Source organism: Poecilia reticulata, chromosome 23 (genome assembly GCF_904066995.2).
Source record: "Poecilia reticulata chromosome 23, P_reticulata-male-v2, whole genome shotgun sequence".
NCBI lineage: Eukaryota > Metazoa > Chordata > Actinopteri > Cyprinodontiformes > Poeciliidae > Poecilia > Poecilia reticulata.
Window position 1 is genome coordinate 12,819,940 of NC_088852.1, and position 20,606 is coordinate 12,840,545.

The window sequence follows — 20,606 nt, forward strand, 5'->3', positions numbered from 1 at the left end:
TGATCTTTATCTGGTGCAGCTAAACCAGATAAAGATCTAAAGAATGCGGATCATTGCACTTTGACGAATGAACCTGAACTTCACTGGTTTTAACTTACTAAAGTCTTGGGATCAGATGGTTCTTTCAATCTTGTACGATTTTACAAAACTGCTGCCATACTCTAAACCATTTCCATAAAAATATCTTCTTTGGTGCCAATTCCAGTCCAAAGATGCTTAATTTTCTTCTTAATAACTCCAAACCAATGCAGAGTTCTTCAACAACCATAGTCACAAATAGCAAGAACACCGAAGATTGATTTGGAGAAGCAATAAAAGGGTAAAACATCCAAGAAGTTAATACTTTTTGTAGCAGCTCTTGATTCACTCAGCGCAGTCTCGACAGGCGATTTTCAGCGTTTTTATTTCGTCTTTGATGCAGATCATCATAATCACCATGATGATCACCTCAGTCACAGTGAAAGCTAAAATATATTTGAACATTAGAATACAAAATATGGACTTGCAATGCAGACGACAAAACAAAACGTAGCTGCGAGGTAGGTTTGTTTCATTTGTTTCTTTAAGTGCCAAACACTTGAATCTTCCTGACCGTTGTTTTCAAGCCATTCATTGGTACAAGCATGCCCCTCTTTGGCTACGGCAGCCCGTGAGGTACATACACAATAAAAACAAACAAACATTACAAAGTACAAGTACCATTAATCAAAACAAACATCTACAAACAGTCTGCAACATTTGGAAATTCATTTCAAATAATTTAGCAAATTCGTTTTCAAATACTTTACAAATTCGCCTTAAACAATTTATTTTAAATAATCGACTATCCGTTACACTTTTTATAGGCACTGTACTTCTACTGCTAATTCAACCCAGTAAATTATAGAAAAAACCCAAAATACATTTATTCTGCAATCAGGGTTATGTCAGTCCACAAGATGAAAAAGTCTTTAGAAGCAACACGCCCCTCCTCAGCGCTATAAACAGATAAGGATAGTTATACACAGCATGCTTCTGTGCATTGCTTTGGTATTCACGTGCCTAGTTTGAACACAACCTGAGTCTCTTTGCGCGCGCGTGTGTGTGTTGGCTCGGCTGAGTTGAGTAAGCCCCATGACGCTCAGCGCGGTCATAAGACACAAGTGCAATGGCAGCGATGGGTGAGTTGACAGAGGAGGGGGGTGTGAGCGCAATCTGAGGCTGGAGGATTTGACATGAGAGGAAATGGGGCCACAGGTGGTCAAGTGGAGAAGAGATGGAGCGGAAAAGGGAAGGTGGGGGGAGCCGGGGGGGACAGCCGTTTGGAGGCGAACCGGGAGGAATGAGGCAAGAACGATGGTGAAATAATATTCAGCCTCAGAAAAAAAATAAGAAAAAATAAGAAACCAATTTCAGATTGATCAGGCTGTTCAAGTTGGGAAGATTGATATCATGGAAGTAGGGCACATGTGAGAATAGGAGGCAAGTGATGAGGTAATTGGGTAGTGGGGAAGAGGGGGTGGGGGGCGAAGAAAGCATGGGCTGTGAATTTCTTTCGAAAACATTCCTCTATAATGTCATAAGGTAGGAATCTGGCAGTTGTTTGCCGTGGATGTGGTCAGCGTCCCTGAGGCCCATGATGTATGAGGCAGCATGTGAGGGGTTTCTTCTTTTAGAGGCGTAACCTTATACTGTATGTGTTGTTAGCAACTTGATTTATGGACTATGTGAGACCCAAGCTCAGCTTTGATGTCTGATGCAGCTGTCTGGCTCTGTCAGTCGGTGTCCCAGTCTTTATATCCTTTACGCCTCCAGCTATACCTCGTGATTCCTAAATAGAGCTTGAACTTTGTCCTGAGCGAGGGGTTCTGGGGGCTTCTGCAGAGTTGAGTAGGAAGGCAAGTAAAGGAGGAGTTTGATGTAATTTGGTGCTTTTAATATTGAAATTTATGACTTTTCCAGTGAAAATATGCAAAATTCTCATTTAGTTCATCAGTCCAGGTATAAATAAAAAAAACATCCCTGTTGATTTATTAAAAAAGAAAGCTTTGCATATGACAAAAAAATAATAAAATACAAATATTTCCACAGTCGAGGTTGCATTGAATCTGTATTGACTTACACATGGAGACAAAATTGTAACCCCACCATTTAGGATCAAAAATCCCACAATTGCCACTTAAATAACTTGAAACAGACAAAAGCAATAATAAATGAAAATGTACTGAAAATTAACCAATGAAAATCAAGCACTGCTTTTGAACTGTGGTTAAAAAAGGATCACTAAAAAAAAATAATGAAACAGGCCTGGACAAAAATGATGGTTTGACAGTGCATTGTTAGGTCTGGCGTTCATCTTCCTTTTGACAAGACTCCAAAGAGTCTCAGTGCAGTTTAGGTCAGGTCTGTTTGCAGGCCAGCAAGTGATTCAATGTTTATTAAACCACATTTTGGTAGTTTTGGCACCGTGTTGATCCCCGTCGTGCTTGCTTTTCCAACCACACTTTTTCCTTTCACAAAGCTTTCTGATGATAAATTTGAGTGAAGCAATCTAAACAGCCAACTTCTTTAGCAATGTCTTTTAGTGGTTTATCAATCTTGCGCGGGGCGTAAATAACTGCGTGCAGAACAACTGTAAAGTCAGCAGACTTCCAAGGTTGGGTAGGCAGTAACATAAAATTTCTTCAATCTTTAATAGTTGGTCTTCTGATTTACAGAGAAACTGAAACACAAGTAAATGCTTATGGGTGTAATAAATTCATAAAATATGAGTTCTACTTTTTGAAACAAAAAAAATTCTTGAAACAAAGTCAAACTTATTGCACCTTTGTGCATTCAATTAGATTTAGAGGTGTGCACCCTGTGGCCAGTTTAAAACCCCGTTTATTTTCTTGTTTATCTCAGGCCTCCTCCTGTTGAGTGCAGGTGACAATGTGAAGTAGTTTGCGCTTCATTATTAAGATTTTCACATTGCAAAACGATCAATGCAAATTAGAAATAAAAAATGGAGGAGACTGATAAGATGTGAAAAGTAGGAAGGGAAAAAAAATCTGTCTGCCACAAATGAGAAGAGAGGAAAGAGGACAAAAAAAGAAAGGGAGATGGTGGGTGATGTGGCGAGTAGGGGTGGGGATGCAGTCGGAGCTGACAGGGTAGTGTGACATTTTCCTGTGAGGACAAATTGTTCACAAAAAACAACAAAGCAGTAAAAGAGAGAGACAGCGTGACACTGCAGCAGAGAGTCGGCTGCAGCGTCCGACGTTTATTTTGTTGTTTGACTGCTGAGCTCTGCAGCCGCCTCAGAAGCTGCAGCCTAATCAAAGATTTACTAATTGGCTCAAAAGCGCCACACTTCATACATGTCTGTTCGGCGCTGCGCTAAAGCCATCATATGTGCTGGATTTGTCCAGACGAGATAAAAAAAGAAAAAAGAAAAAAAATCGCCGCCATCTGTCCACCGCCATATCTCGGTTAATCTGCTATTTTCGTCCTCCGAGCTCTCATAATGTGAAACTGCGGCGACGTAAGAAGGCGGTTATCCACTTTCGGCTGGTTTACTAACCTCTTTTCCCAGCCATGCGGCACTACTCATCCTCTCCTCCTATCCCTGCCTCTCCCAGCGTCCACTCCCTCTGAGGGTTTCTAAGGACACGCCGTACTCGGTGACCTTCCGTCCCGGCTCCTCGCTCATCTCCTCCCCCCACTATTTTTTTTTTTTTTTTTTGCTTCACTTTCTGTTTCATCCCCCTCCCCTGCATCTCCTGCTACTCTTTTCACCTGCACTGTGATTTCAGCTTTCCTGCGCACCTCTTTTCTATCAGCCTGCGGCACTGTAATGCAAAGCGGCACTGCATAGCTGGCATGCCATAGCCGAACATCTGGTCTCCAGGAAAAAAAAAAAAAAAGAAAAGAAAGAGGCGCTTCTCTTTCTCGTAAAGATTAACAACAAAGAGGAGCGAGACGGTGAGTAGGGCCTTGTACAAAGGTGTGAGAAGAGTCAGCCGTCATGAAGAGGTGAGCAGGAATCTCTGTGTGCATATATGCACACACACCCATATGTGCACTTGTTTGTGCAGCCGAGGGGATAAATTAGGCACTGCTCTCATGCAGGTGTATGTTTAGCCATGAATGCAGCTATTGGCACCAGTTGGTATTTGGCATCTTCCTGACAGAAGAATCCCAAGAGGAGGTCAACTCACACACACGCACACGCACACACACACGCACATATGGTGGTATCAGGGTGGACGGAACGCAACAAAGGGGAAAATTTGATTCCTGTAAGAAAGATTTTTGGGGTTTTTTGCACCAGATTTTTCTGTTATGTCATTTAGTTGAAACCTTTGAAGCACAAATAAAACACATGTTTTATTTTGAACATGTCGAGCTTCAAATAGAAGCCAGATATGGTAAATCTGGACAATATGGCTGAAAATTAAAATTATGAAAGGCCACTGAATCACAATCCCATCATCCTTTTATTGTTCCAACTACGCATCCAAACAGACGTCTCTACAGACGTTGCAGTCGATGCTTCACCAAAGGCCGTTGCCATCAGCTGTGCTTTCTTTTTCTTTTTTTTATTAGCTCCCTCTTGTGACAACGCCGTCGGCTCCCACCGCTGAATAAACTTTAAGATTGATCCATAAACGGCTGCATCTATTATTACTTCCATAAACAGTTGCTGTGTGACGTCAACGTTTTTCTTCTGCGTATACGCTGGTTGCTTTGGGGTTGTAAATCGCTCACACACACAAGGAGTCTGATTGTGGTCGCATTAACGGCCAAAAAAAAAAAAAGAAAAAACTTAAGTCACAATTGCTCCATAATCCCATATTATTCTTCACCGTTCGTAGTGGTTACCTGGTTGATCTGGGGTGTAAAATTGACAGGTCAAAGTGGCTAAGTTTAAACTTTTTAGCGTGGCTGTGCTACATTACCAAACTGGTTACTATTTATTATAAAAGAAAGAGCAACATGTTTCTGTTGTAAAGGTCACTAAGAAAAGTTTGGACTATGAAGCTAGATTTTACATTTTAGTGCTTGAAAAACACTGAATCCTTAAAAACGTTGACATTTTTGTTAGCTTAATATCAAAATTCAACAGTTTTTTTGGGTGAAAAGCTGTACAGGATATTCAACATTAAGCTGAAAACCAAAGCAGGCGTTGCTCTGGGAGTTTATTTGTGTTGTGGTTGGCATACACGCCGACTTTCAGCCCCTCCGACAAGGAGAGCCTGTCTATCAAATCTCAAAATTTTATGCACACTTGTCTGCATGATTGGCGGATGCTGCGCGAAGAGCAGAGGTGGGCTGACAAGTGTCACGTTATGAGGGCCTTTGGGAATTTCCATAGGAGTGGGATTTGGACTTGAGAGCTGGAATCAGAAAAGGAGTCGGCAATCAAAAGCAGAGGAATGAGGGGACGCTTAGAGGAAGGGGGTCTACAGGAAGATGAGCAAAGACGAATCTGGGTAATAACATAGTGGGTGATCCACTGTGCTGCTGTGCTGCATGGTTTGATGCAGCCCCCCTGAGAACCATTTCTACAACTTGCACGTACAGTCGCACAGACACTTGCAGCTTGTTATGAATATTGCTTCACATTGTGGAAGCTGTTATGCTGATGTATGCCAGTTACTCAGCCTCCGGTGTCATAAGGGCGTTTGCAGTTGCAGAGGAAAAGCTGCAAGACTCAACTATGAATCTAAACAACAGCTTCTTAAGTACGGATGTGCATTTGGCGTCAACTCTGACGTCTGTTTTTGCAACTTAAGTGTGACCCTGTTAAGATCCCCCTTCACTTTCAAACCCTGTTCAGATCCGCTGCTGCCACGAAATGTAAATCAGTTAGTAGACTGTGGAAAGCAAAATCTTATCAAGTCGTTTTGGTCTAGTTTCGAGTAAAAATCTCTTCGTACACTTGAAATAAGATAAAACTAAGATTTTTGCACTGGAAACTAGATCAAAAGTACTTGGTAAGATTTTGTGTTTTTGTAGTGTAAATGACTTTACACACAGTCCAGAGGACAATTTCATATCTTTATTTGGTTTTGTCCATTTTCACATGACTTAGCAATGGAAAGACGGCAACGCAGTGAACTGGCCACATTCAGCCATTTTCATTTGGCATACAGTTGAGCCCAAATTTAATAATACCCCTGTCAAATTTTGAATGAAAATGATCTTGAACAAAGATCTTTGTTTCAGTTAGGACATACCTGTACAACTTTAGAAATGTAAAATAAGTATCTGCTTAGAAAATATACATGTATATATTTTAAAGGCCATTTCAAATTATGCAAGTATATTTTTTTGTGTTTTTGTTTAACTGAAAATTAAATCTAGCCCTCTATGAAGACAGAGGGGTAGATTTCATTAAGCGGGCGAGGCGGCGCCTGCAAAAGGCAAGATGCAACAAACAAATAAAAAAACATGCCCACATACACATCCACTGATTCCCCTTCAAGTGATATTACTCTGCAATATTCCCATGTCGCCCATTTAGTCTTGAGTGCTTATTAGGAATTGGGGAGTATGTACATGAAAGCAGGTGAAGAATGCCAGCTTAATGATTTCTCAAATAATTCACTAGGTTTTACCTAGCATATTTAGATTGGCCCTTTTATAGAACACTTACGCTGCAGACATGCAATAATGTATGTAATTTGATGGGTAGTGATGTCTTCTGCTTCTAACCATGATTAGAATCGAGTACTCCACAGCTGTAGTAAACCCCAATGATTGACAGAACGATGTCATTTGGGAGAGGGTGTGCACATTTGCATGTACGTACCGTGTTCTCGCAACAAAATGTGTCATTAAAAACCTTAAAGGTACTTCATGTTGTAAAAGTACAGTACTTGTACTGGTTGTGTTTGAAATGCTTGTAATCAGTTCAGATGGCAGCGATGTTGCCTGCTCTTTAACATCGGTATTTGTGTTTTTGTCTTTTTCTCTCTCTCCCTCTCTCTCCATCTTGCTGATAGTCTGAGTCGAGCCCTCCACCCCCGTCTGACAGCTTTGGCAGCTCGTCAGGTCGGCTCCGTGAACACGCCAATCAAACCCCCGTCCAGGCAAATAAGCAATTAATCATTAGCATCCGCAAGCAGCCGATGAAATGAAGCCAAGAAGCTGGGGGAGGGGAGGGTAAGGAAGAGGTATCAGGGTTCACTGGGTTTGTTGGAGACCACGCCCTCTTCTCTCTCCCTCACACACACACACACACACACACGCGCACATAGCGTTCCCTGGTGAATTCTGCTCTGGTGACTGTGTAACAAGGGGATTATCGTCTTAATAAGTCAAAGGATGAATTATGGAATTGAGAGAGAACTGGGCAGCATCTGTTGGCTAACACAGCAAACTAGTTCCTTTAGCCTCTCCTCTCCACTCACAGTGACGCCGGTTAGTTGACTAATCTATGAGTCAAAGGTTATTTCTTTAATAAAAACACAAACACGCTAAATTCTGCCATTGAAACCAACTGCAGCCACTGCTTAGCATTCGTTTCTAGCCAAATATCCGCTCTAAAGGTTACTCCTGACAACTGAGCTGCTGTTATCTTGATGAAAACCGACAACCAGGAAGACTCCAGGATGTCTTCGCTCGAGGCCACGTCCCACACATCGCCCTCATGTCTTCATTCCCTGTGTAATTTTGTCGCCCTTTGTGGATTAAGCAAATGAGTCAGAATATTTGACTTAATTAGTTTTACCTTTAGACCGAGCCGACCTTGCCTTTCAAACATTGGATCAATCTTTCCATGCTGCACTCAACTGGACTGGTGAGGCCTCCCGACCGGAGAGCAGATCATGGAGAGATTTGGCCACGCAATATTGTTTTTAGTTGTGTTTAACCTGAATTTAGCTCCACCTATGAGTAAAATAAAGAATTTTTACAGAATGATGCTACATACACATTTCACTGTAGAGATAAAGTGTTTGGTGGGATGTGTGTTGATAGCTTTTCAACATCAGTACTACCAGTACAAATGAGGCACGAAAATCAAACTGATTGATCTGATTATCTTATATTCAGCCATATAGAAGGGTTTCCATACTTCAGAACAGGTCCTTCATGTTTTGACATCATTTGCATCTTCCTTTTTAAATCTATGCATTTAGCTCCATCCAACTCTGAGCATGCTCCTATCATCCCCCATGATTCACAGTTGGGTTGTTGTGCTCAAGGTAACTAACATACAGCAATGCTTTTCTACCAAACACTGTTCTTTACATGAAGGTCGAAAGTTATTCTCAGTAGACCAGAATAACTTCCACATGATGTACGTGTTCCCTAAAAGTTGAGGCAAAATATGTAACCAAAATAACTTTAGACTCGATTAAAATATTCATTAACCAACAAAGACGAGACGCCCTCTGAAAATTCAAAAATAAGTGTACAAAAACCAAGCTAGTAGAGCAGGACAACTGGAGAATTCATTTGCTTCCAAAGTCTCCACATACCATTATTTTCAACTCTTTGTAATCAAGTGAAGGCTTCAAGTTTACGGTATTTAACCTCTTAATCAACACATTGAGTCTGGTTGCAAAAACCATGTCATCAACGCGTCACTCCAACCCATGAAGAAGAAACCAGCCAATGGAAGATTGTGACTACCACACTCGGCAACGGAACAGGAGTATTGACTTTGACCTTTCTCACCACATCTGTCCTTTTCCAAATCACTGGAGACGCTAAAACGGAACCTTTATGACGCCTTTAAGTGTTTTAGCCACTGAAAAGCTAAAAGTGTTGGATCAGTCTGTTTAACTGGTGGACGTTTATCAAACTAGAGAGCAGTTCCTAGTTTCTTACACAGTCATTTTTCTCTCTTTTTTGGGGGGTGGGGCGAGGTTGAGCAGAATAGTCTACGTGTCTTGAAACTTTCATCTCAACCGTCTCAACTTCCAAAGATCAAACTTTCGGTTTGTACAAACACCTGTGTGGGCGTTTGTGCGTTTTACTACCTTCACTCATGTCTTACAATCAAATTTTATACCCCCTTATCATTTCCGCTCTCTGTTTACACACGGCCAGATGGAGATAACGGGTTTACTGATATCATCTCTCCTTCCTGGCGTGTCTTGTAACCGGTCCAGAAGGGTGGATTCTCCTTACTTGCCGTTCCCGGATCTTCTTTCAGTAGCCGAGGTGCCCAGGTCAGCCTCAGACCTATCTTATAGATAATGTCACATATCCAATTACATTCAGGATGACTCCATTTAATCCTATTGGGAATTTGATTATGACAGTAGGGGGGAAGGGTAATATTTTTCTGTTGTGACTGGAGACAAAGAGGTTAATAATGTCGGCTTAAGATGAGGGCTTTTAACTAGATTAAGTCCAGAAAGCCATTGGAGAGAAACTGGTTGCTCTGACAAAAAAAAAAAAAAAACTAAATGAAAGGTAAATATTGGGAAATACTTTATACACAGGATCATGAAAAAAGTATTTACGTCCACTAAACTCATTACAACCAAAACCATATTGGGATGGAATTGTATAAAATGTGCATCAAGAAGTAGAAAGTGCAAGGATACAAATACAGCTGCAAACATGTTGGACCACGACTACCATCTTTGCATATCGTAGACTGAGGTGTTTCTTCTTTGTGAAACATCTCAGTCAAAGTCAGAATGCGTTGTGGGATATTCATTTAATATCCCTCAATGCATCAGAAATTCTGATCAAGAATTTCTGATCAGAAATTCTTGATCAGATTTAGATTAGGATTTTGACTGGGCCATTCAAACACATGAATATGAAATGCATTGTAGCTCTGGATTTCTGTCCCAGTGTGACCAAGAACCAACCACTGGTAACCCTACCAGACTCACTGAGGTTTCCTTAATAAAGAAATACTCCTTCATTGTGTGAAACAATGCACCCATCTATGTCATAAACGGTGACAGCTCACTCTCCAAACTGCCACAGCTGCTGCATACATATACAGTAGTAGAAGCCAAACATGAAAGGTTTTGCGTCTGAAAGGAGGTGGCAGATTCATTTCTCCCAGAGTCCTTTGGGGATTATCTAAACAGTGGGAGGGAAGTTGCATGTGTGTGCCAAGTTCTGTTCTAAGCCCCCCACCTCTTCTCCAAAAAAAACAGCAGCATTGTTACGAACGTGTGCGTACCCTCCGTGTTTTACGCCCCAGCAGCGAGTTGCAACAAAGCACCTATCAAATGCATGTCACCTTTTCTCTAAACGTCCCGATACGTGTCACTTTATCCGAACGGCAGGGGCGGCTCCTGCAGATGCTGAAGAGCGATAGCAGGCTCTACCTGCTGTAAAACACAACACTATTCCCAAGTCCTCGGAGTAGGAATATCTAGTCTATCAACACAGACATAGAGGCATGCAAAGAATGAGGCTTTGACAGACAGACAGACAGACAGACAGACAGACAGACAGACAGACAGACAGACAGACGGCCTCTGGTTGATATCAGATATATGGCGATGAAGCCTGTAGATAAGGTGTGGCATTTCTGGCTGGATGCGGAACAAAGTCTTGCTAAATTCCAATCAGGCTGCAGGGACGGATCGGAACAATTTGTGATGAAAATTGGAGGCTCCCTATGGGTTTTTAATCTTAGAAGAATACATAAAGTTTGATTATTTTATATTGTGTCGATATAGATCATCTCACTCAAATTCAATGGATCATTTAATGCCAGCTATTAAAAAGCATCTAATCCTGATAAAACGTGGCAACAGTAAGGACAAATGCTCTCTCAACAAAACAAAACAGAAAAAAAAAAACACCATGCGCAGAACAAGGTTCAGCATGAGCGATCATCATTTCTTGGGTGTTGAAAGAACAGAAAGCCGACTGAAGAAAAAAGAAAAAAAAAAAACCGAAGCACTGGGCAAGGTATGTCTTCTATATATATATATATATATATAGACATTAAAACTACTGCTGGCAATAGCTAATTAATGCACAAATTGAGAGAAGAAAGAGTAAAAGCACAGTAAAAAAAGTGGTGGGTACTGCATGTCCTCCAGCAACCTAAACCAAATGGAGCCAATTATGCAGTTTTGCAGCTTGTATACAAATATAAGGATTTTCTTTTTTTTTTTTACTGCACAACTCACTCTGGGTATAGTTGACAATCTCACAGTTCACAAGCAGGTTTTAGTCGAGTCGAGCCGAAACTGAGACCAGGACATCTTATCTGCAACTTCGGTCTGAAACAAAGTGTAATTCAAAAAGCCAAAACTGATTAAATATGGCTTTCCTCATCACTCAAATTGTGACATTTTTAGCAAGAAACATCAAGGATCTACAGACATTACGGATACTTAAAAAGGTGATGTAAAAGGAAATCCAAAATGTCATTTGTGTTTTCTAGAATCTGCCACCTCCGGTTGGCTTGACTGCAGCATCGTTTTAAATTTTTGTGGTCCTGTCTTGTAATAAACGTGATTAGATAGGTTCTTCATAAAAAATCTGGTCATGCTTTTTATCCTCAGATCTACACACTGTTTTAATCATGAGTATCATTCCTGAGAAAAGGAAACCTTAGTCATGTTAAATCCAAATGACCCCTAAACAACCAGTGACAAAGTAGAAGCAAAGGTCAGATAGTGGCTCATTGATTCCCTTATCAATACAAGAAAGATGAAAGAAGTAGTGACTCTGACATGAAAAAAAAAGAAACATATTTTGCCCTCACCGCCCACAGAGCAAAGTTTAAATTTGTTTGCCGGCTTCCGGACGTACTTTGCTCTTTGAGATCAAAACACGTCAGGCCGTCATCTGAAGGAAGGTTACAACACCATATCTGAGTTACGTTTTTTGTTTTTATTGAACACTTTGAGCTGTGACACGTCAGGGACAGCTACGGCTCAGGACTGTAGAGGCACTCCCTAACGTGTTCACGCTCTCGGTGTATCCGTCTCTGGATCCGCAGCGTTCAGCCTGCGGCCACATGGCGCAGAGATTAAAATATGTATTACGATATACTTCAAATTCAAAAAGGAGGAATTCAGGTAAATCCCCTCCCTGTATTTTATCTTTTCTACATGTATTTTTCCCCTCTCTTCTCCACTCTGCTGCTCTTCGTCTCCCTGGAGCAAAGGGGACAGCTGCTTATGCCTGATAAACGCCTGGCATTTGGCACGGCGAGAGATGGGAGATGGGGAGCAAAGAGGAATAAAAATAAAAAAAGAAAAGGCAAGGAGTGCGGCACATCGATCGAAACAAGGAGGTAGTGAGGATTAAAGAGCGAGGGTTTTCGAGGGTTTTTTTTCTTTTCTTTCTTTCTTGGCAGTAACCGCCACGAGAAGCAGAGAGGAGGGAGGGGAGAAGATGAGGTCTAATCGTGACCTAGATTCCTAGACGCCCAGACATAATGGCCGTGCCCTTACCCCATGTGAACCCCCCTCTCTTTCCTGTGAACTCCACCTCAGTCAAAACAATAACAGAGAAATGAGGGAGCTGTTGGAGGAGACGAGGGGGCCCCAGTTTGGGGTCGGTTCCAACCCACCGACCCTCAGATCTCCTCTGCACATGCACAGCGCTCGGCCGCCCTGTCATTAACTCCCAGCAGCTGTTGGGACCCAAACTTCTGGAAATTCCTGGAAAGACGACTCGAGGAACGCTGGGCCAAATGTTTGAGTTAGCTCCTACTCGGGGCTTTTGAAGTGTGTCGAAGTTCATTCAGTTCTGCAGCCTCTCCTTTTCCAGGAGGAGAAGAGGCCTCCAGGTAATAGACGGTACAAAGTGTGGCTACAAAATTTGGTTTCACTCACAATTTAGGTAAAGCTAAAAGGAGGACATTTCTGTCAAATCAGTGAAACTCACTTTGGATGTTCTTTTTTTCTTCATTTTCACAACTTTTATTTGAAGGTTAGAGCTTTTATTAATAAATATAGATCTTAAAGGCAGTTGAAAATGTAGGGGAAAGAATGGCAGAAAAGTGATGATTTTGCATCTTGAATGCAAAATTCTGTCCTCAACACATTAAAGTGAAAGTACGTAAAAGAAGTATGTCTACATATTTGTTGAAACTGTCACTATGTCGTGACAATATGAGAATCTGCAGCAAATTCAGATCCTCTGCCTTTTCTAGAAACGACCAATCAGAGCCAGGAGGAGGGTCTTAACGCTGCCAATCACACATGTGTATTGTGCAGCTAATCTCCCCACACTCCTCAAGTTCTTCCTGATAGCAGAGACTAGTTAGCATAGCCACTGATCACAGCAGATAAACAGTTGTCCTGGGACAGTAAGTTGTTTCTCCCCCATTAGCACACAGCAGTCCATACAGGAGGATGATTGACAGCACTGAGATGTTCTTCCTGGCACTGATTGGTTGTTTTTGACCGCTCCCGGTCAAAAACAACATACAGTGGCATTTAAAGGCATTCTGTGGTGAGAATCCAATTGTGACCCACCTATAATTTGAAACACTAGAAATGTGGCACCTTTCAGATATTCTCCATTTTGCAATTCATTAGCTGTGCTTTTATTTCAAAAAATTAAAATAAACATTCAACTTTGCTACCTTTATATTTTACAAGTTCATGTTGACCAATTGAGTCATGTGCTATAAGGGACATTTTCTTTCGTGACTTTGCATGTTTGTTTATTTCCCTCCAAGTTCGCTCTCTAAATTTATTCAAAATCCAGATTGCTTATCTGTGTATGAAGAGCAAAGTTTAGCCTGCGTCTGGATTTGTTTCACCTCTCTGTGTACTTGTTGTCGTCTCCATCTTATCTTGTACCTGCCGCGGCGCTGGCGGTGTCAGATCCAGACAGTTTGATCGGCGATGTCTCACTGGGACAAAACGCGTGACCCCGAGGCTGTCGCTGGGATTTCTCTTACTGTCCCTGTTGGAGATACAAACACACACTCAGTGCAACACATTAAATAACCATTCTAGAGCTTTGCTTTTTGTTACAGAATTAGCTCTTTAAAATTTAGGTTTAAGGCATAAATATATCAAACAGAACTCAAGAAGAAAAAACATGTAAAAAGCAGATAGGTTTAAACTACTTCAGTAAAAGTAGTCTTTATACATCAAACCATTTACCATCATGTTCTCGGTTCTAAGGTCTACATAAAGGTTGTATGGAAGACAATTTGTGTCAAGTTAAAGGCTCTCAGACTGCAGCATGTCCCATAATTGAAGAAACAGCCACGTTAATCTCAACACTTCAGAACCGTGTTGTTCAAACGACTAATTGCCGTTTACAAATGGCCTGAAACAGATGGGATATGGGCAGATCACAGGGATATCTGAGAACCCAGAGTCAGCGGGTTGATTTGAGTTAAACAGAGTTTAGTTGGGGAGTTAGTGAGTGCAAGCGTGGGAGGTTTGTGGGTTCACTGTGCAGCGAAAAAGAAGGGAAAAAAAAAAAGGATTGTGGGAAAGGGAGGCTCATCCCATAGCCACCAGCGACAGTGACCAGCCATTGGATGTGCAAACTGCAATCATTTCAAATAGATGCTGTGCATCCATAATAAGCATTTTGCACTCACACAAAGTGACAATTTGCACGTAAATACCACCGCTGGACAATATGGTGGTCTATTTTTATTTCTGGCTTCACAGGGGAAAGGCTGAATTGTTGGGAAGAAAAAAATATGGATAAGTAGGGAGAGAGGAGCTTTATCGCTCCATAGACTTTCAAATTCAAGTCTGGTTGAAAAATAAAAAGGTAAGCAGTACAGAAATTGTGCTCCAACTTGATCAAGAGTGTACTTTAACCCCATCTCAAGCCATGTCATAGACCTTGCTTTTATATATACTTCTAAGAGACTGGCTATTAGAAAGTAAAGGCGACTAATGAATAGTGGGAAGAGAGGAGGGAAACAGTCCAGCTGACTTGTACTGTGAGAACATACAATTACCCTGCAGCTCATGTGTTCACCGAAGGCCCAGGGATTGTTGGTGTGCTCCAAAACAGCCCAATCCTCCCAGTCAGATGGCGTAACAGCTCTAAATCTGGCTAAAAAGCAACTAATATAACCTAAGTGCTAAATATAACACAATACAGCTGGGATATAAATAATCCACTTCCTCTCTTTGTTCTATGGAGAGAAGAGGAGCGACTAAAGAGCGTGGGAGACGGAAAGGAAACGTGGGGCGGGATTGCATTAAATAAATTGGAGAGAAAGACTGTGGTCGGTCAAAAACAAAGAGCGTCGGAGTTCTGACACACACACACACACACACACACACACACACACACACACACGCACACACGCGCGCACACACACACACGCGCACACACACACACACACACACACTCACTCTCACAGCATAATGATGTGGTCCTGCCATGGAGGAGAGGAATGTGACAACTTTCCCTGCGACAAAGAGACAAGTAGCTTGAGGCCAACGAGGCCAAGCGGACACTTTAATTACACGCAACAAAGTAATGACAGAGCCAGGCAGACTTGATGTTTGTTTGCTCAGGAGACAATATGATTGTCTGTACAGACTATTTGTGGTGTAAGGAGGAGAAGAGAAAAATAAGTATTGTTGTTGGTGCAAGAATAAAACATGTAATAACTGAGCATTTCTATCCATTCACGTCAAAGCGTGATGAAGCCAGCAAACATAAGGAAGTCAGATGATGTTATAGTTTGCTCCCCCCTTTTGAAAATAAGCCGTTTGGTGACAAATGTAGCTCCAGAATAAAAAAATTAAAAAAATCAAGCAGGTCTAAAAATATGATTCCGCTCACTGCTTTGGGTCTTAACAGCAGTCTTTGGAGTGGCACTTGAAAGCAATCCACTCTTTGCTAAACTGGGCCACCGATCGAAAATGCCAAAACTCATTGCATGTTTGGAAACTAAGGTTTTCCTTTCTGTAAATGAGGAAAGGGAAAAAAAAAAAGAAGTTTGGCTTTGATCTACTTGGGCCCACACTTGGAAGCCACTCAGGTCTATGACATGGCTTGAGATGGGGTTAAAGTACACTCTGTCATTACAGAGCTGCAGCTTGCATGGGCCGCTATTTCTGAAACAGAGGCTGGTTGGTCGTATAGTCGATGATAAATAACTGGATGCAGATTTTTTCCTTTCTTTGTAGATGAAATGGGCACTTTGTAAATAAGGGCCTGGTCAGTACTCACAAAAGTGTGATTTGAAAAATGTTTCTTACCGATGGAAAGGACATTTCCATCGATAAATGTCTATAACCTTGGGTCTTAACAGCAGTCAGAACATAACATTAAATGAGGCTAAACTAAATAATGAGAGAGAATTGTTTAGATGTCTTTTATGTTACTTTCTTCAAAGTCTACAAACACTTCCACAGACTTTTGAAGTCTGAAATTCCTCATGATGATGTCATGTGGTTTTGAACATTTCTGATTGGTTCATTCACAACAGATGAGTTGAATGTAGGTACATGTTGCCGTTTACCATATCGAAATCATTTTTGATGATTCTAACTGACGTACAACAGACGTAATATCATTTTTACACATTCTTTTTGTCCTTTGTTCAGGTTTGTACGTCCAAATCAAGGAAATGCCAGGGAGCTGAGAACACATGTGAAAGCTAGCAAAGAGCAATGATGCCATGTCTGAAAGAGTGACCTCAATGCTTAACACGATAAAAAGTCTCCAGCTTGAATACAAGTTCATAAAGTGAACATTTCTATGTTTAGCTGGGCACTAAAAAAGGAGCGAGTCAGAAGACATTTCTGAGTGCAAGAGCTAGGAGACTTAACAAACCAGCACCTTACAATCGCCTTACAAGGCGATTTAAAAGTTATCTGTGGCAGGCCCAGTAAAAGTCGTGATAAAACCTGGCACTTGAAACAGAAAAACCCTGGGACCATTCAGCGTAGATGTTAAATTTTCTGCTCCACTTCTAACCTTCATTATTGCTCAGATGGCCACAGACGTCAGCCCTCCCATTTTTCAAAGCAATTTTGTCAGCAGAATATTTTGTGCTAAGACCCAAGATTTTCCCCAAAATCTTGCTAAGCCTGGTGGTTGGATGCTAGGGTAGTCATTCATCCAGCGGCCCGTCGTGTTTTTGAATTAAAAGATGCTTAAAGTTGACAGAAAATTTGAAAATATCGCTTGATAATCATGCGTTACTGAAAGATTGGAAGATTACTACCTGAACACCAACTATAAAGTCTTAAAAAATGCAAACATTTTAAAAAGACAAATAAATAAGCAATGCTTAGCCTGGTGGGGGCACAAGTAAAGCCTGGTGGCCAACCAGGCTCATAATACACTGGGGGAAAACCTGCATTGATTGACTGATTATCTGGGGAAAAGTGAGACTTGTACAGTAATTTTAAAAACGCTTGTCTTCCCTTTGAACCTGTATCAGTGTCTAAGTTAGTTCTCCTAAAACATGTTTTGCCTTAAAAAGTCCCTTCAAGCTAATGCTACTTGTGGTGTTTATAAAAGAGTCTTAACAGTAACTCTGGAGTTACTTTTCTTCAGACGAGCCCAGATTTGTGTCGCTGTGAATTAATAAATCCCAACACCAGTTCTGGTTGCAGGGAATCCAACCATACGTCCAAAGACACATTAATTTTCTTCACATTAAATCATAAGTTTTTGAGTGGCCTATTTCAATGTCCAGAACTAAATTGGGGACATCTAAAGACCTAGACGCATGGGGTTATCTGAATAGGACAGTGGGCAAGAGTTGTCCTCACAGTCTGAATAGTTTGGAAAACTTTTGCAAGGTACAGTGCACAAGTACTGCCAAATAAAAATGACTATTTAGACTTTTGAGTACTAAAATAAACTCAAAAAGCATTTTTTTCATCTTCGTTTATTTTATATAAATAAATGAGATAAATGTCCTACCAAATGAAGCCTATGAGCAAAGGGGGACCTCATATGTCACTGTCAAGTCAATTTTTGCCCCCATCTCCTAAGCACACGCACCCGAACGCCCTAAATAAAGCTGTATGCACACAGATTTGCTTTGACAGCCACTGATCGACGGCCAGCAACAGGTGCAGCTGGCTGATGGAGGGAAACATGTACATGTGTGTTTGCTCATATGAAATAGAAAACCAGCACGCTCTTTAACCACTGGATGCATGGAGCCACAGTAATGTGCCTTTTCCTCAACCCTTACATTAGCAGCTTTAAATCGGGCGCAGAGGGGGGAATCACTCGTCTGGCATGCAGGAGAATCACCCCCCCTCCCCCCATTTAATCCACCACATCAAGAGGAGGAAGAAAGACGGCAGAAATATGACAAAAATGGGTTCAGCTTCAAATACTTTCTTTTGGCAAGTCAAAAGAAAATTTCTTTGCTATCACAATGGATTTTGAAATTGAATTTATCAACTTAAAAAAGGGGAAATGTCCTCAAATGTCACGGCGATTCATGTGCGTCTCTTTTAGCCTTCTCTAATCTCTTGGTTTTGTCAGCGCTTCGTCAGGCGCTGCAAGAAATCTTGCGGAGTCTGCTGCGTGTGAAAGCTGAGGAGCAGAGATATGACCAGGCATCTGTCCACATGCACGTCTTGCAACACAGCCAGCACAACCTGAACCTTTGGGTATGTAAAGACTGTCCCGCCCCTGAGGCTACCCTGTCACCCAGCCACGCAAACAAACCGGGAGTGATGCTGCCTTTGAAACATCACGGAAGCCAAAGGCTGTTGACCCGAGCTGGGGATACGAAATGTGTAAAGAGTTGTATGTGTGTGGAATTTTAGTATTTTGCAGATATATGCAAGTATATATTTCTAGACTTTATTCCATATCCATTTATCTAAAAAATGTAATCCACCTAAATATTTGTGTGTCCACTGATTGGGTGTTATTCATTTAATACATTTTCTTTACATCCGTCCCAGTATTTATTCATCCAACTAAGCAGCCAGCCATCATCTATCTATAAAAGTTTCCATATCTGAAGTCCAACATGTGTATAAATAACTGACAACTAGAAGAGGAAATCCCTTAAAAAAATATGAAAAATAAAAACAAGCTTTGAAGACTTCAGTTCAAAATATTATAAAATGTTAAGAACCATGTAGTAGTGCATCATTTTATATAATTTTTAGAGGATAACCAAGAGATGGTTGCCTTTAGAAAAGGGGAACAGTTAAATACTTGGTAAGTTTAATTACAACAAATGGGTTTGTACAGCACCTATAAAGCAAAGGTCACCAACATGGTGCCCTCAAACACCATAAGTACGCCACAGACCAATTCCAAAATTAGATAAAGCATTGTGATCAAATAATGCACATAGTTTAAAAGTAAACTATGTGTATCAATTTGGTAGCTCTTCATGCCACATAGTGCCCTTGAAGTAGCTCTGAGTTACAAAATGGTTGATGACTCCTGCCATAAACGGACATTGAAGGAAAAATAAATAAACTTTATTATGCTCACTTTAGGAGCTCCGTAGATTTGAGACTTTTTCCATAAATATAAATTACTTAAAAGCAATTTTGTAATGTTTTATGATTGATAATTGTATTATTTAAAACAATAAATTACAATTGAAAAGGTAATCCAAAAGGCAAGAGGAATACAGCATTCGTGTATTTACCCACGAATACAGGGAAAGCTGCGAATACTTGAGATGTCCCCTTTAAAAATGCTGGTTGCCTATTTTTATAGTTCAAAACACCAAATATACGTTCATTTGTATTTATAGGCACTGTGGAAACCATCTTGGCACTAGCTAATCTCCTCCATAGTCCTCATCTCCGCTCAAAAAAAGTCCTCATCTCCGCTCTGAGTACAGCCAATCAGGAGCAAGGAATGATCATAATTCATAGAAAAATCAGCCAATAGGCGAATTTGTGATTAAGGAACCGTGAACAAGCAGCAAATGATATCTTACATGCGTCTTATATTACATGTAATGGTACTAAGCTATATGCTAGCTTCTGCTTGCTAACGAAGACATCGATAGCTAACGAGAATCTTTTACTTCGTTATACAAAACAATAATAACTTTGCTATTTTGAGGAAAAATACTGTTAAAATAAGCTTACCTTCGACTCATTCTTGTAACTCAGAGCAGGCTAACATCAAATGGTGGGGTAGTGAGAAAGGCCTTCAAACTCCACCTGTCCTCAAGAGTGGTGAAGAGCAGGATAGAAACGCAGGGAGGTGAAAACTAACAATTTTACTTAATTAAATAAATAAATAAAAACTTACAAATATTGGTGGTTTCAATACCGTTATGACCTGCCCAGCTGAGTTTATTACTAAACAGGAAGAAGCAAATGTAGTCTACACTTCTTACCGGTTGGTGGCGGTAATGCTTACCTAACGTTTTTTGCCAACCGCCAATAAATTTTAAGAAGAAAAATATTAAAAGCAAGGTGCAGCCATAGAGGTTCAGCTGTGAGGGAAGGAAAGTCACTGAAGATGAACTGAGGAAAAGGGAGGATTTGAAAACACAAAAAAATAAGGAAGCAGAATATGCATGTATCTGAAACAACAAAATAAAGCAGAACACAAACCCAAAGAGCCTGGAAATCATCTCAGACAGAAATCAGGCTATTTTATTTTTTGTTATTGTTCCTAGCCACTTGAAAGGCTTTGAAACAGTTAAGTCAGGGAACAAATGGGAGCAAAAAGGAAATTACAAGCTGGGGATTGCAGCATGGCTATAAAACAAATATGAAGAGCGCAAGTAGGGATATAGAGTC

At 40.9% G+C, this 20,606-nt stretch overlaps 1 protein-coding gene across 2 annotated transcripts in view; it reads right to left on the reverse strand.

Annotated features, from left to right (window-relative positions):
- LOC103459513 (protein phosphatase 1H-like) overlaps positions 1 to 20,214 on the reverse strand; it is a 136,246-nt gene extending 116,032 nt beyond the window's left edge. The window contains exons 1-3 of one of the 2 annotated variants that reach the window (XM_008401133.3): positions 20,110 to 20,214; positions 19,944 to 20,018; positions 13,719 to 13,824 (exon numbers count right to left, since the gene is read on the reverse strand). In XM_008401133.3, coding sequence (XP_008399355.2) covers positions 13,719 to 13,824; positions 19,944 to 19,954 — 117 coding nt within the window. In that variant the 5' untranslated portion in view covers positions 19,955 to 20,018; positions 20,110 to 20,214. The remainder of the gene's footprint in view (positions 1 to 13,718; positions 13,825 to 19,943; positions 20,019 to 20,109) is intronic. The other variant, XM_081603840.1, reaches the window with a different exon arrangement.
- Positions 20,215 to 20,606: the final 392 nt, after the last annotated feature.